This window comes from Lagopus muta, chromosome 9 (genome assembly GCF_023343835.1).
Source record: "Lagopus muta isolate bLagMut1 chromosome 9, bLagMut1 primary, whole genome shotgun sequence".
Taxonomy (NCBI): Eukaryota; Metazoa; Chordata; class Aves; order Galliformes; family Phasianidae; genus Lagopus; species Lagopus muta.
The window spans coordinates 13,598,424-13,610,617 of record NC_064441.1 but is presented as its reverse complement, the minus strand read 5'-3'; the positions used below and the strand labels follow the sequence as shown (position 1 = coordinate 13,610,617).

Below are 12,194 nucleotides of genomic sequence, written 5' to 3'. Positions count from 1 at the left end.
CCTGGAATCCAACCAGTAGCTTCTGTTATGTGTGTCTGCGTCACCATCGTTGGAGCTGGGTTATACGGACTCCCAATCAGAACACCCCCTGAATTGGTCAGTCTTTGTGATGTGCTTATTATCTACAAAATTTAAAAATTGAAATTAACAAAGAAATAAAATATCAGCAAAAAGCACGTCTTTGATAAAACAGGTTAACATATCCTAGAATTCATATGAAGGATGCACAGATGTAAATCAGATATAAGTTGAAAATAAGATACACAGAAGAGGTGTCATTAGATCTTCGCACAGGACAGTAATTACAGTATTGGTAAACCTCTGCTTATTGCATCTTATTACTGTATTACTTTTATGAACAAGAACTAGACAAACAGAAATAATTATTAGCTGGAGCATATAAGATTTGTACCTATATGTATCTGATTGTTTCTTCCAGAGTGAATCTAGGTAATTTGTCGATTACTGGAATCAGAAAAGCCTCATTCCCAATGGGTTTGTCTCTTTTAACTATCTGCATTTGGTACCAAAGATAATCTGAGATCCCTCTCAATTATTCCCTGCAGTTCACAGCATTCCTAAGACCTTCAGGCCCTCTAACAAGCTGAGAGTACAAGCTTGTATCTGTGAAAGTACATGTGAAGTCTATACTGTAGAAAAAGAATTTACAATACATTGATTCAAAGCTGTTGATATTCAATGCACAGTGGTTGTTAGCAGTAAAACACTCGCTCTCAACTGCTAATTCACATCTAAGTTAATTCTTTAACACAGGTTGCCAGTAGAATGTAGATAGCATTTAAAAATGGGACAGTATTATTAGTTAATCACTAAAATAAAAATGTTACAATTCCTTTTATTCCAATTATACAAAAGCTTCTTGGAGAATGCTTTTTACTCATATAACTTATTTTTAAACTTTATTTCGCTTTTAGTGATATGTTGAGAAACAAATGTGTTAAACTTAGTCCTTTCCCTTACTACTTCAATGCCCATATAAGTAGCACATGGCAGACACTTTATTTGGTGTCCATTCATATTGTTCAAGCAACTAGAAGAAAAAAAAAAACATTATCTGAAGAATTTCCAGCTTCTTTAATTCACTAAGCAGTACTTTACATCCCACCTAACCCCAAACTATAATTACATTTATGTATTTCTTTTATCTGAATAAACAAATTTTATCTTATTTATCCTTTGTGTTACAGTTAGGCTTGACAGAGAGAGACAAGTGGGAAAAGAAGTGAGCATATATGGCTCTGCCAGCACGTGGCAGACATGTCAGAAAGAAAAGATTTTAAGTATTTTGCATACTGAAATTCCTTTCTTCACGTTTCACCCACTCATAGGTTTCACACTGCTCTACTGATGTCGTTTAAATCCAAAAGATGTACCATAAAAAGAATATTTTATGTCCTTATAATTTTGACAACCAGTATAATAAATTGAGGTACAAAATCATGTTTGTGTATTTTAAAGACTGACGTTTCTTTCAATATCATGGTGCCATCTAGTGGAAATAGACATTTATAGAGAAGAGGTATCGCCAACCTGAGAGCATTGACAGATTACAATACGTCGAGTACTGATATTCACTGCTGTTGTTTACTTTGCTGTACAGAAATCTGAAAACATGCAGCTGTGCACCTACACCAAAACTTTTTCCTTTTTCCTACAACCCATCAGAGATTCAAATGCTGGACTGGCTGTCCCCAACTAGTGACAGAATTTGTACCAGAAATACTGAAGTGGAGCTTGTAAGTGACCACTTGTGGCAGTCCAATGGAGAACAGCATCACAGAGCAGAGTCAGACCAGGCAAGATTTTCAAATCTAACTTTCAGCAGAACAGGAGAGTGAAACAAAATAAGAAGTCTCCTACCATGCAGTAACTTACACCCCTTCCACCTGCTATAGAACTTACCCGTAACTAAGGGTGATTTTAGAAAACCAGTGCCTTGAGTAGAATGTGGTAATAAGAGGGAACTGCATTAACTGACTGCTTTCCTCTATTCTTGGCAATTATTTATTGTGCTCAAAATATTTAGAGAGTATCATTAATATTCCTGGTAATTTTTTTTTCTTAATATGCTTTTGACTCAGTGGAAATGTCAGCTGGTGAAGTTGTTTCAATTTCCAGTCAGAGCCAGAAAGATAATCCGATATATTTAGATAATAAATTTATAAATAATTATGGAGCAGTAATCCTGGCATGCCCAGATTGCTGCATCTGCATGTCATCACCTTCCCATCCATGTGGGATACTTCAGGCTTACACCTAAGTCTGTATGTTCTAGCGAGGCCCACATCTTCACTTTTTCCATGTTTCCATATTACATGAATGGGAAGTTATATATCTAGTTACATGAGTTCACGTTCTGTCATTGCAAAACTTACCATTTGGGGTCCAACATTCACATTGATTGGTCCTAAGGTTTTTGGCAGTATCTTTGTTGGGGAGTTGGTACTGGAAACTGGTAGTGTGATTACTGAAATATTACCTAAAAAATAAGGCAATGAAAAGACAGTTTTAAGTTTCTTCCTTTGTAATGTACAAAAAATACTTTGCTGAATTCTCACATCATTTTTACATTTTGGAATCAAGTTAACTTTTTCTGTCTTACACACTGCCACAGAACAGCCACCAGAACCCTTAGCAGATGTCACAAGGACACCTTACAAAACTGCTAATTACGTATTAGTATTTTATTTCCAGAAGGAATTCTTCTAGCCTAAGACAAAGGGCACACAGCCCACCATACACTTCAGCTTTAAAACTCTTGGGTGCACTTTTAGACTTCCAGAATTTCCTGAGTTGGAAAGGACCTGCAAGGATGACAGAGTCCAAATGAAACAAGTCTATATATTTATTAATCCTACTTACAATCACAAGCATACACACAAAGTATGTATCTACACATCTTCAGCTTTAACCACTTCTGACTATGCTGAAGTATCTAAAACATCAGAAAAGTGCATCTGTGTCATGGTAGAGAGTAAATGACACCTTTGCACATTACCTGAAGTAACTGCCAGGTGGCTGGATGTCAGGGTGAAGCGAACCACTCCACCTCCAACCCAGCATGTGTCTGTAACAAGATGTTTATTACCTCCATAATCCTACACTCTTTACACATCTAAGTCATCCTGCCTTCATACAAAGAAGCACAGCTGTATGCTGAGTACCTCACAAATGCTGCTGCTACTCCCCTTTCCCATACTCTACCTTTTAATCTTGATTACTCAGACTTAACGTCTCAATCAGAACTGTCATGCAGCACTTCCACTACCCCACAAATACTCCAAGCATTCTATACAAGCCACTCAAAGTGGTGAAAACACACATTTACCTTCAGACACGGTGGCAGTAGCAGCTCCTATCTGTCTGACAGTTTCAAAGCAAGAGAACTGCAAATCAATCAAACACCTCCCTGCATTCTTATGCACAGCCTCATCCAAATTCAAGTGTTAGAGTGGTGGGTCTGGAGGCAGAATGAAATACAAGGAAGAGTTGCCACTACCTCATAACCCACAAAGCCAGCTTGGGCCTAGCTGAGGTCACGAACTGTAAGGACAAAGACTGACTCCTTAAGAGCTCCTCAGGCTTTCTGGCACTAGCAGACAGAAACTAAAGGCAATCCGAGGTGATGGGTTCCTTCAGCACAACACAGATACCAGCCCTGCCCTCCTCCTGCCACAGGGGTTGGCAAACTTTGAACTTAGTCCAAATAAGATCTCTGTTACCCATGTCTTTTCTCACAGTGCTAGTTCACCTCCACGGCCCCCTATTTTCATTTAATCCTGAAGTGTGGTTGTTGATTTTTTTAGTACAGCCACATTCTGCCCTGAAAAAAAGTAATCGTAATTTCAGCAATGTAACAGCTGTGTAATACAACGCAGAAACAACCCAAGAGAGGAAAAAAAAATACTTAGTAAAGGATGTTCTTTATCTTTGGCACAGAAATAAAAAGGATGCAGCTATATTTAAATTCTCACCTTTATAAAAAACGAACAGAGATAATAGAATTGGTCACAATAAGACAAGGATGTTTTAATGTTCTGTGCAAATCTCTCTGGCACCTGGAGTTACACTGCTACTAAATACTGCTTCTCCAAAAGGCAGATCTGTATCTGAGGACACCTTCAGAATTTATTCACCTAACTCACCTAGAAGAAAAAAAAAAAAAAAAGCAAACCACACACTTACAAACCCAAGCCCCAGAGTAAATCTTTGCTCCAGTATGAAATACCTCCTGACATAGGGATGAAGTACAGAGCAATTTACAACTTACATACGCCCTGTTCATATACTGAGCTCAAAAAGTTCACTAACCTGACTAGTTATTTGCCACTTTTCACTTTTGCTGCAGGATTTTGCTGAGGATGTATTAAGTTGTGCTGGCACTCATCAAAACCCATCTCACTGCAGTGTGCTGCCATCAGTGGCACTGCTGCTCACATCCCAGGTACTGCTATAATTTATTTTTTTTTCCCCACTGCTGCACCTGAACATTTCCATACCTTGTTCTGCAAGATGAGCTCTCATGCTGTTTCTCCTTGTCTCTTTTCTTACCACAGAACAAATTATTCCTTTGGCATCTCTGATAAAGTCACATGCTAAAGCACAGTACCATTTTGAAATGCTGGCATTCAGCCTCAAGTTTATCACTGGGCTACATCACACAGTCATCTTCAGCACATTTCTGGGGCTGCAGAGGTCTGTAACGTGTAACATTTCAGAACACAAGACTGAAACATGTCAGATTTACTGCACTGTGCAATCAGCACTGCTGGTGTACAGTTACGTTTACACATCCACTCACTGACCTCTGCATCAATCAGTGTGCCCATGGTTTGTGTTGCCAGCGCGCAGCTTGGAGACTGTAAGCCACTGTCAATAGTTTTTAGTGTGTATGCACGTACCCACACAATTCTGTGTACTGCCCACACATAGGCTGAAAACCGTAGCTTAATAATTGAGACCCGCAGGCAACACTACACACAACCACCAGATGTACTGTAGCAGGTCTGGAAAAAATACTGATTAAGAGTTAATAGATAACTGCTATCTTCATTTATGAGATCACGTAGATAAATGTACATGGCCACAGCAGCGTTAATAATACAAGGACTGTTCAAATAACTGCATCACGGTTTTACAGAGGCAGTTGCTTAAATATGAAGTATGTACAAGAGCCTTTCTGGCTTGAGTTAGTAACAGAGGCCTTACTTCTTTTAATACCTACACAGACACAACGGGATCAGTCTGTTCTGATAAGTGAGGCCTCCTAAGCCACGAACAGAAAGAAAGAAGAACAAACTTTTGCACAGTAAGAGCACTCATTCTGCATCTTTCTCAGTGGCTGAAAAAATGATAAAGTTTAATTCATTATCAATTAAATATTCCTTTTCCTAGGTGTTTTGTTTTTTTTTTCAGAAAGAATATAAGTCCAAACATTCACGTGACCCGCATCAGTAAGTCAAATATTTTAAAATGCTACAAATATTTAACAGTAAGAGCAGATTTTCGTCTCTTCTCATAGAATAAGTTAATGCGTCTCAAAATGCATCAAGCACAGCAGCAGCCCAACCTGACGAAGCACATTTTGCAATGGCTATCAGCAAGCACTCTTCCTCCTCTGCACAGTGGTGCAGCTGCTGAGCCCAGCCCAGGCCCTGCAGCAGCCCAGCTCTGTGGGACACAGCTGCTGCAGAGATGTGGAGCCACTGCAGTGAGAACATCACCGCTGACTGCAAGCAGTGAATTCAACTACAGCAAGAGAGCTGGCATTGCCTAAGACAACTACCTGCATTTTACACCAAATTTTTGAGGTTACTTCACCTCCTCTTGCTGAAGATCCGGTAATTTCTAAAGTTCTGAAGGCAAGGCTGCATTACAAAACAGTGAGCATCAACAGGAACAATTCCTTCAAGTCTTATTTATGAAAAGTACAAAAAAAGAAGTCATGCTGTTTGCAAATCATAAAAAAAAGCCATGAAAGATTTCTGTATTCAACCGGAGGTAGCAATAACACCAAACAAATTATATATACTTTATCATACAGGAGCTGTAAAGGCTTTAAACATGATCAATGTCCATATAAACACCAAGTCTTAGTAACACCCATCATATGGCAACCAAACGGTGCACCGAGTCACTGTGAAAAAGCAGTGCATACAGTGGTAAGCTGAGCACTTCAGCCTCCTAGTCACGGTAATCTTACAGCATGGATGGAAAAGGTCAGCATAGATGGATCAAACTAGAACGATTTGTATAATCATATTCAGTTCTTACATTGTGTTTCTCAGCAGTACAAAGCACAAAAGAGGTCGGTGTCATTCCCATTTTACCAATGGAAAACTGAGCACATGGGAAAGAAACCGAGTTAAAACTCCCATAGAGAGGCTTTAAACACATATACTTAACAGCACACCACAAACTGAGCATGCTTGCCACTGAAGCAAGTTCAAGATAAAAATCTGTCAGTGGACTCACGCCTGATTCTCTCAGAACACAAAGCACTTTGCTTTGTGGACACTGTTTTTCCATCACTCAGGCACCACTAGTACTGTTTATTCTGGAGAAAAAATAGTGTTGCTGTTCTTTCATATTTAAAAAAGCATAGATACTAACTAATAGGCCTCCTGGCCCATGCAGAATGTTGTTACCTGCACAGACACACGTATGAAACTCACATGAGTTGAGTACACACATGTTTACATCACACACCAATGAATCAGCCCACAAGGCTTCTTTTACATTTTCACACTGCGTTCTAAATAGTGTAACTTCACAGAAACAACATCCAGTCCTGTACCAACATGGAGCTGAAGAGGTTTCAGCAAATTTCCTGTTTAAGTAAATCTGCTAGCTTATTTGCAAAGACCATCAGAAATGATGTAGATCTTAGAACTTATAGAATCTGTTGCAGTCAGTTTGAAGGAAACCATTGCTAATGGGAAACAGATCCACCAGCTGGAGTCTCACACAAAGCATCCGTCAACAAAAAGACACTTTGAATTTTTAAACAAAACACAACAGGAATTTTGGTAATCAGCATTTCACGTTCAAAGCTCAGAAATACATATCCATTATTAACTTACAACCTGGAAATGTGCTGGTATTTTAAAGCGTATCAGCCAACAGTCCTTTTAAATAATATTGCCAATGGCCTGACAGCAAAAGCAAAGAAAAAAGTTCACAGTTATCAAATGTGGCTATTCTGCATCTGGTGTTTCCTTAGGCTCCTCTACTAAATTAAAAAAGATCTCCAAGACCAGCAAGATGAAGGCACAAAATTATAAAAGCGCACAAAAAAACTCAGTATTAATTTTCCTATGTTCTTTCAGTACATTTCTTCATTTGTTTACTGCATAAACACTCTAAGCTATAAACATAACTTGGAAAATTCCATAGTCGTTAGGGGCACATACATATCTAGAAATGCAAAAAGTCAAAGAGGTGTGAAAAGAAAAGAAAAAGAAAAAAAAGAAAAAGAAAAAAACATTAAAAAAAGAAGAAGAAAAAAAAAAAAAAGGGTCAGCACTCCACGCAGTGATACACTGACCAGCACATTTTCAGCCTTTTACTGCTCGATTTCTAACAAATATATACATATAGCAGTTAACAGTTGTACTGATCTCAAAATACCACATGCAGGCTTAGTGATAACCAGTTCTGTTGTCTTGGATGTTTCAGCGGATCTCTTTAAGCACACAATGAACTCCCCAGGGCTCATCAGGCCTTGTGCTGGAACCCCCAGAGGCTCCAGTCTGTCAGACATGCAGCAGCACCATGAGAATGCACTTAAGCAGCCCTTATCACCCAATGGTCATTCCTGTCCCAGGCCAGCACAGCCACATCTATGGTTATGCAGTGAATTTACCTTTTTTTTTAGTTTCTTTCTTTCTTTTGCAAGGGAGGAAAATGGGGTATTTTTCCAATGAACTCGTTCCCCAGTCCAGCAAACCACTGAGCTACCTACAAAGCTGTGCTGCCACAGAGCAAAGGGTAATGTTTAAAAGCAGCTGTGATTGCCCAGGCACAACTTTAACTGGCACTGTTCCTGCAGAAAATCTCTACAAAAACAAGCAAAAGATCAAATCACAAGAGGGAGGAAATTGGAAATATGTAATTAAACGTTGAAAAAAAGCCCACAATCACAATGCAATAAATCTGTCATACTGGTTACTGCTTCCATTATAGCAGCATAACTATAAGTCCTGTGCATTGAAAGTCTGCACCCTAGAAAACCAGTCCTACAAGAACCACCTGAAACACACGAGTAAGGTGTTTGGTGCTCACAATTAGAAAAGAGCAGACTCGGGGCTGAAAACTTTATTTCCATGGAGTAGATTACAGCATCAAGACTCATTAAGACTAGGAACTACATAAAAAGCAAACTTTATTGAAATTAGTGGTATTAACTGCTAAGCTGCATTAAAAGTTAAGATCCTCTCTCAAAGCAATTTGAATTGCAGTTTGATCAGATTCAGTGATCCTCTCCCATCCAGCCTGTTACATGACAGGTGGTCTAGAGCCAGACTCCTTCTCCTTCCACAGCAATGAAAGGAAAGCACCATGTAAATACACAGAGCCTAAAAATATAGTAACCGTAATAAAAAAAAAGTAATAAGTACAGCAGGATTCACCAAAATTGTGGTCATCTACGTTGCGTATCTGAAGATGAGAATCAAACGTATCACTCACAGTCAATCAGCCGAAAACCACTGCTTCTTTCCTGCACTTCCCATTAACCAATGACTGTCAGCTGCTGCTCACAGACATAAATGGATACATTGCCAACCTCTTCACTCATGTACAGACACTGGTCAGCCAACAGGTTTTGCTTAGGAGGCAAACAGAACTATTAGCTGTGAAGTAATCTCATCTTTTACACACAAAGGCATTCCATATGAAAGATAACAAAATATAATTCAAATAACTTCTATACAATTTTTGACAGACACAAATTCAGAGTTCTTTAATTTTCAGGGCATTTGTTACTGCAAATTAATGTTGTTCTCTAGGTTAATTATCTGTGGATATAACTGATGAGATTTAATGTCATGTATGCCAAGTACTTTCAAAGTAAGCTCAAAAGATGTCAAAGCTAGATCCTAGAAACAGTGCAACTAAAAACACAAGCTAACAAATACAAGCTAGTACTTCCTAGTCGTATTTCTAGTTGTATCACATGTATTACCTCCTCATTCCTACCAGCAGCTATGAGCTATGAATTCAACAACCTGCTTACAGAAGAGACATTTGGATCTTCTTCTGAACCAAATTCTCACTGGCTGCTGCTGTGAAGTCTGGGGGGGAAAAAATGTTCTCCTAAAACCAAGCCTTGATAATTGTTGCTTTTCTTAGTCATTTTGCTGTTGTTTTTGTACTTACCACATCTCAACTTCTTAAGTTTATTAAAAATGTTAACTTATCTCTCAAAAATAAAAAGCCCACGGTAACTATTCTCAGCAAAACAAGCAAAGTTACAGGACCCTGCACACAATCCCAGCTGAGGCTGGCAGACCTCTGAAGCTCACTCACCTCCTTGGCCCCTGCTGCAGATGCCATCTGCAGCTTCTGAGCACCTCCAAGGAGGCCCACAGCCTTTCTGGTCCCTGTGCCAGTGCTCTGGCACCCACACAGCACAGAAGCGCTTCCTGGTGCTCAGAGGAAGCTCCTGTGTGTCAGTTTGCACCCCGTGCCTCTTCTCCTGGCTCTTTGCACCTCCTCTCAAAATAGGCATACACATGGGTAAGGTGCCACTGCACTTGCCACAACCTTTTGCTGGCTCAGTAGCACCGCATGGCCCTTCCCACAGAGCTGCCTCCAGTCTGCCCAGCCCTATGGCCAGCAGCACAGGCTGTCATGCTCTGGCTGCAAGGCTCTGTGTGCACAGCACACCTCAGTGAGACACCTCTGCAGAGCTGTTGCTGAGCACCCTGAGCAGGTGTAGGGCTCCTTAATCTGCAGCTGAGCCCTCACAGACCTGGACCTGGAGTGGGCTCTGGGACAAGTGACCAAGTGGCAACACAGGTGTGTCCCTGCCTGCAATCAGTGCAAGGAGACCAGAGCTTTGCTGCAAGCTTCTGCCATGGAAACTCAGCATTTAACCATGCACAGGAACGGATCAGCACACCAACAATCAGCACCTGCTGCAGGATTCAATCTTCTTACCGCTGGTATACTGTTTTACTGTAGCCCTTACTGTAGCCCTTTAACACTATTTAAAACACTTGTTTTTTTGTTTTTTCTTTCCAGAAAGGTAAGCAGGCAGTCTCAAAGGAAAAAAGCACAATGCAGAAAGAAATGCTGCGTGCAGAAGTCCTATCCTGGGGCTCTGACTCAGGATTCCTCTTTCAGACCTGCACTCTGATGTGTAAAAGGCTGGCTGGGGAGATCCAAGAGCAAAGTTTTACAAAGCGGAAGCAGCGTTCAGCCAGGAAGCTGCCAATGGCAAGTCCCAGCAGTCTCTAGGAATTACTTTTCTCTATTTTTTCGCTAAACAAAAGCAAACGCCATTCTGAGTTAACGTTCCACAAGGACTCAGATACTTCTAGGCATGCCTGAGAAGTAAAATCTAGTTTTCTTCAGAATGCAGCAGCGAGCCTTTTACAAGGATTACATATTTGGATTTATGTGTTTTAATCTGCAGTCGCCACATTTAAAATATCCAAACCCACTGTAAATCTCAACTGCATTTAGATTCTCCTGAACTATAGGAGAAATTCTTTTTCTCTAGATATCTATCATCTATACAAGAATTAAAAACTACAGAAAGCACTCTAAAAAGTCTGATTTGAAAAAGCTAATGCAAGATCACCTCAGTATTCAATAAGCACAGGAAGCAAGCAAGGAATAGGAAAACGGAACCACCAAATAAAACAAACGACCTGCCAACCTATTCAGGAATGGTAAACAAGATTTAAAAATCAGCAGAAGTGATATAGCAGTACTTTCAGACTTGCCTGTTGAATTGCAGTACCTAAACAATCAGTGTTAATTTCTCATAAAACAAAATAAACCTGAAAAATACCAAGAGGTTAACAGTAGGAAGGCACTACAGATCAACACAGGAAAGACAAATGGCAACAGCAGCTGCAGAATTACTGTTTCAAGTTGTTGGGAGGGTGCGATGCTTTCTAGAGCATGCCTTAAGCAAACGACATCTGATGTAATTGTGGTTGCCAAACCACTCTCCATCCTATTTGAAAAATTATGCCTGTCAGACAAAGTCCCAGATGACTGGAAAAAGAGAAACATCACTCCCATATTCAAGAAAGGGAGAAAGGAAGTCCCAAGGAACTACAGGCTGGGGAGCCTCACATCTATGCCTGGGCAGCTTATGGGATGGATTCTCCTTGAAGAGATGTTAAGGCACGTGAGAGATGAAGCAGCGACCCAAGACAGCCAACATGGCTTCATGGAGGGCAGATCCTGCCTGACCTGTCAGGTGGCCTTCTATGATGGAGTGACGGCATCGGTGGACAAAGGAAGGGCAACTGATGTCATCTATCTGGACTTCTACGAGGCCTTTGACGTGGTCCCAAACCATATCCATTTCTCTAAACTGGCAGGATGTGGATTCGAAGGCTGGACTATTTGGTGGATAAATAATTGGTTGGATGGCCAGAGGGTTGTTGTTAATGGTTCTGTGTCTGAATGGAGGCCAGCCATGAGTGATGTCTCCTAGGGGTCTGTCTTGAGACGGGCGTTCTTCAACATCTTTATCAATGACACAGACAGTGGGTCCGAGTGCACCCTCAGCCAAGTTTGCTGATGACAAACTGAGTCGTGCAGTTGACACAGTAGAAGGGAAGGATGCAGTCCAGAGGGACCTGCACAGGCTCAAAAAGTGGGCACACAAGAATCCAATGAGGTTTAACAAGGCCAAGTGCAAGGTGCTGCACTTGGGTTGAGGCAATCCCAGATATGTTTACAGACTGGGAGAACTTAAGCAGCACCATGCAGAAAGACTTGAGGGACGGACAAAAAGCTAGACACGAGACAGCAGTGTGCACCTCAGAAGGCTGACAGTATCCCAGGCTGCATCAAAACAGGAGAGGCCAGCAGGGAGATAGAGATTGGCCCTCTGCCCTTGTGAGGCCCCACCTGGCATATTGTGTCCAAGCCTGGGGCCCCCAGTACAGGAGGGATGAGGAGCTGTTGGAACAGGTCCAGAGGAGAGC

At 40.8% G+C, this 12,194-nt stretch overlaps 1 protein-coding gene across 2 annotated transcripts in view; it reads right to left on the bottom strand.

Annotated features, from left to right (window-relative positions):
• The window catches only part of TFDP2 (transcription factor Dp-2), a 39,556-nt gene that overhangs the window by 19,505 nt on the left and 7,857 nt on the right, over nt 1-12,194 (bottom strand). For both annotated transcript variants that reach the window (XM_048954977.1, XM_048954978.1), the window contains exons 3-4: nt 2,397-2,500; nt 1-122 (exon numbers count right to left, since the gene is read on the bottom strand). In XM_048954977.1, coding sequence (XP_048810934.1) covers nt 1-122; nt 2,397-2,500 — 226 coding nt within the window. The remainder of the gene's footprint in view (nt 123-2,396; nt 2,501-12,194) is intronic.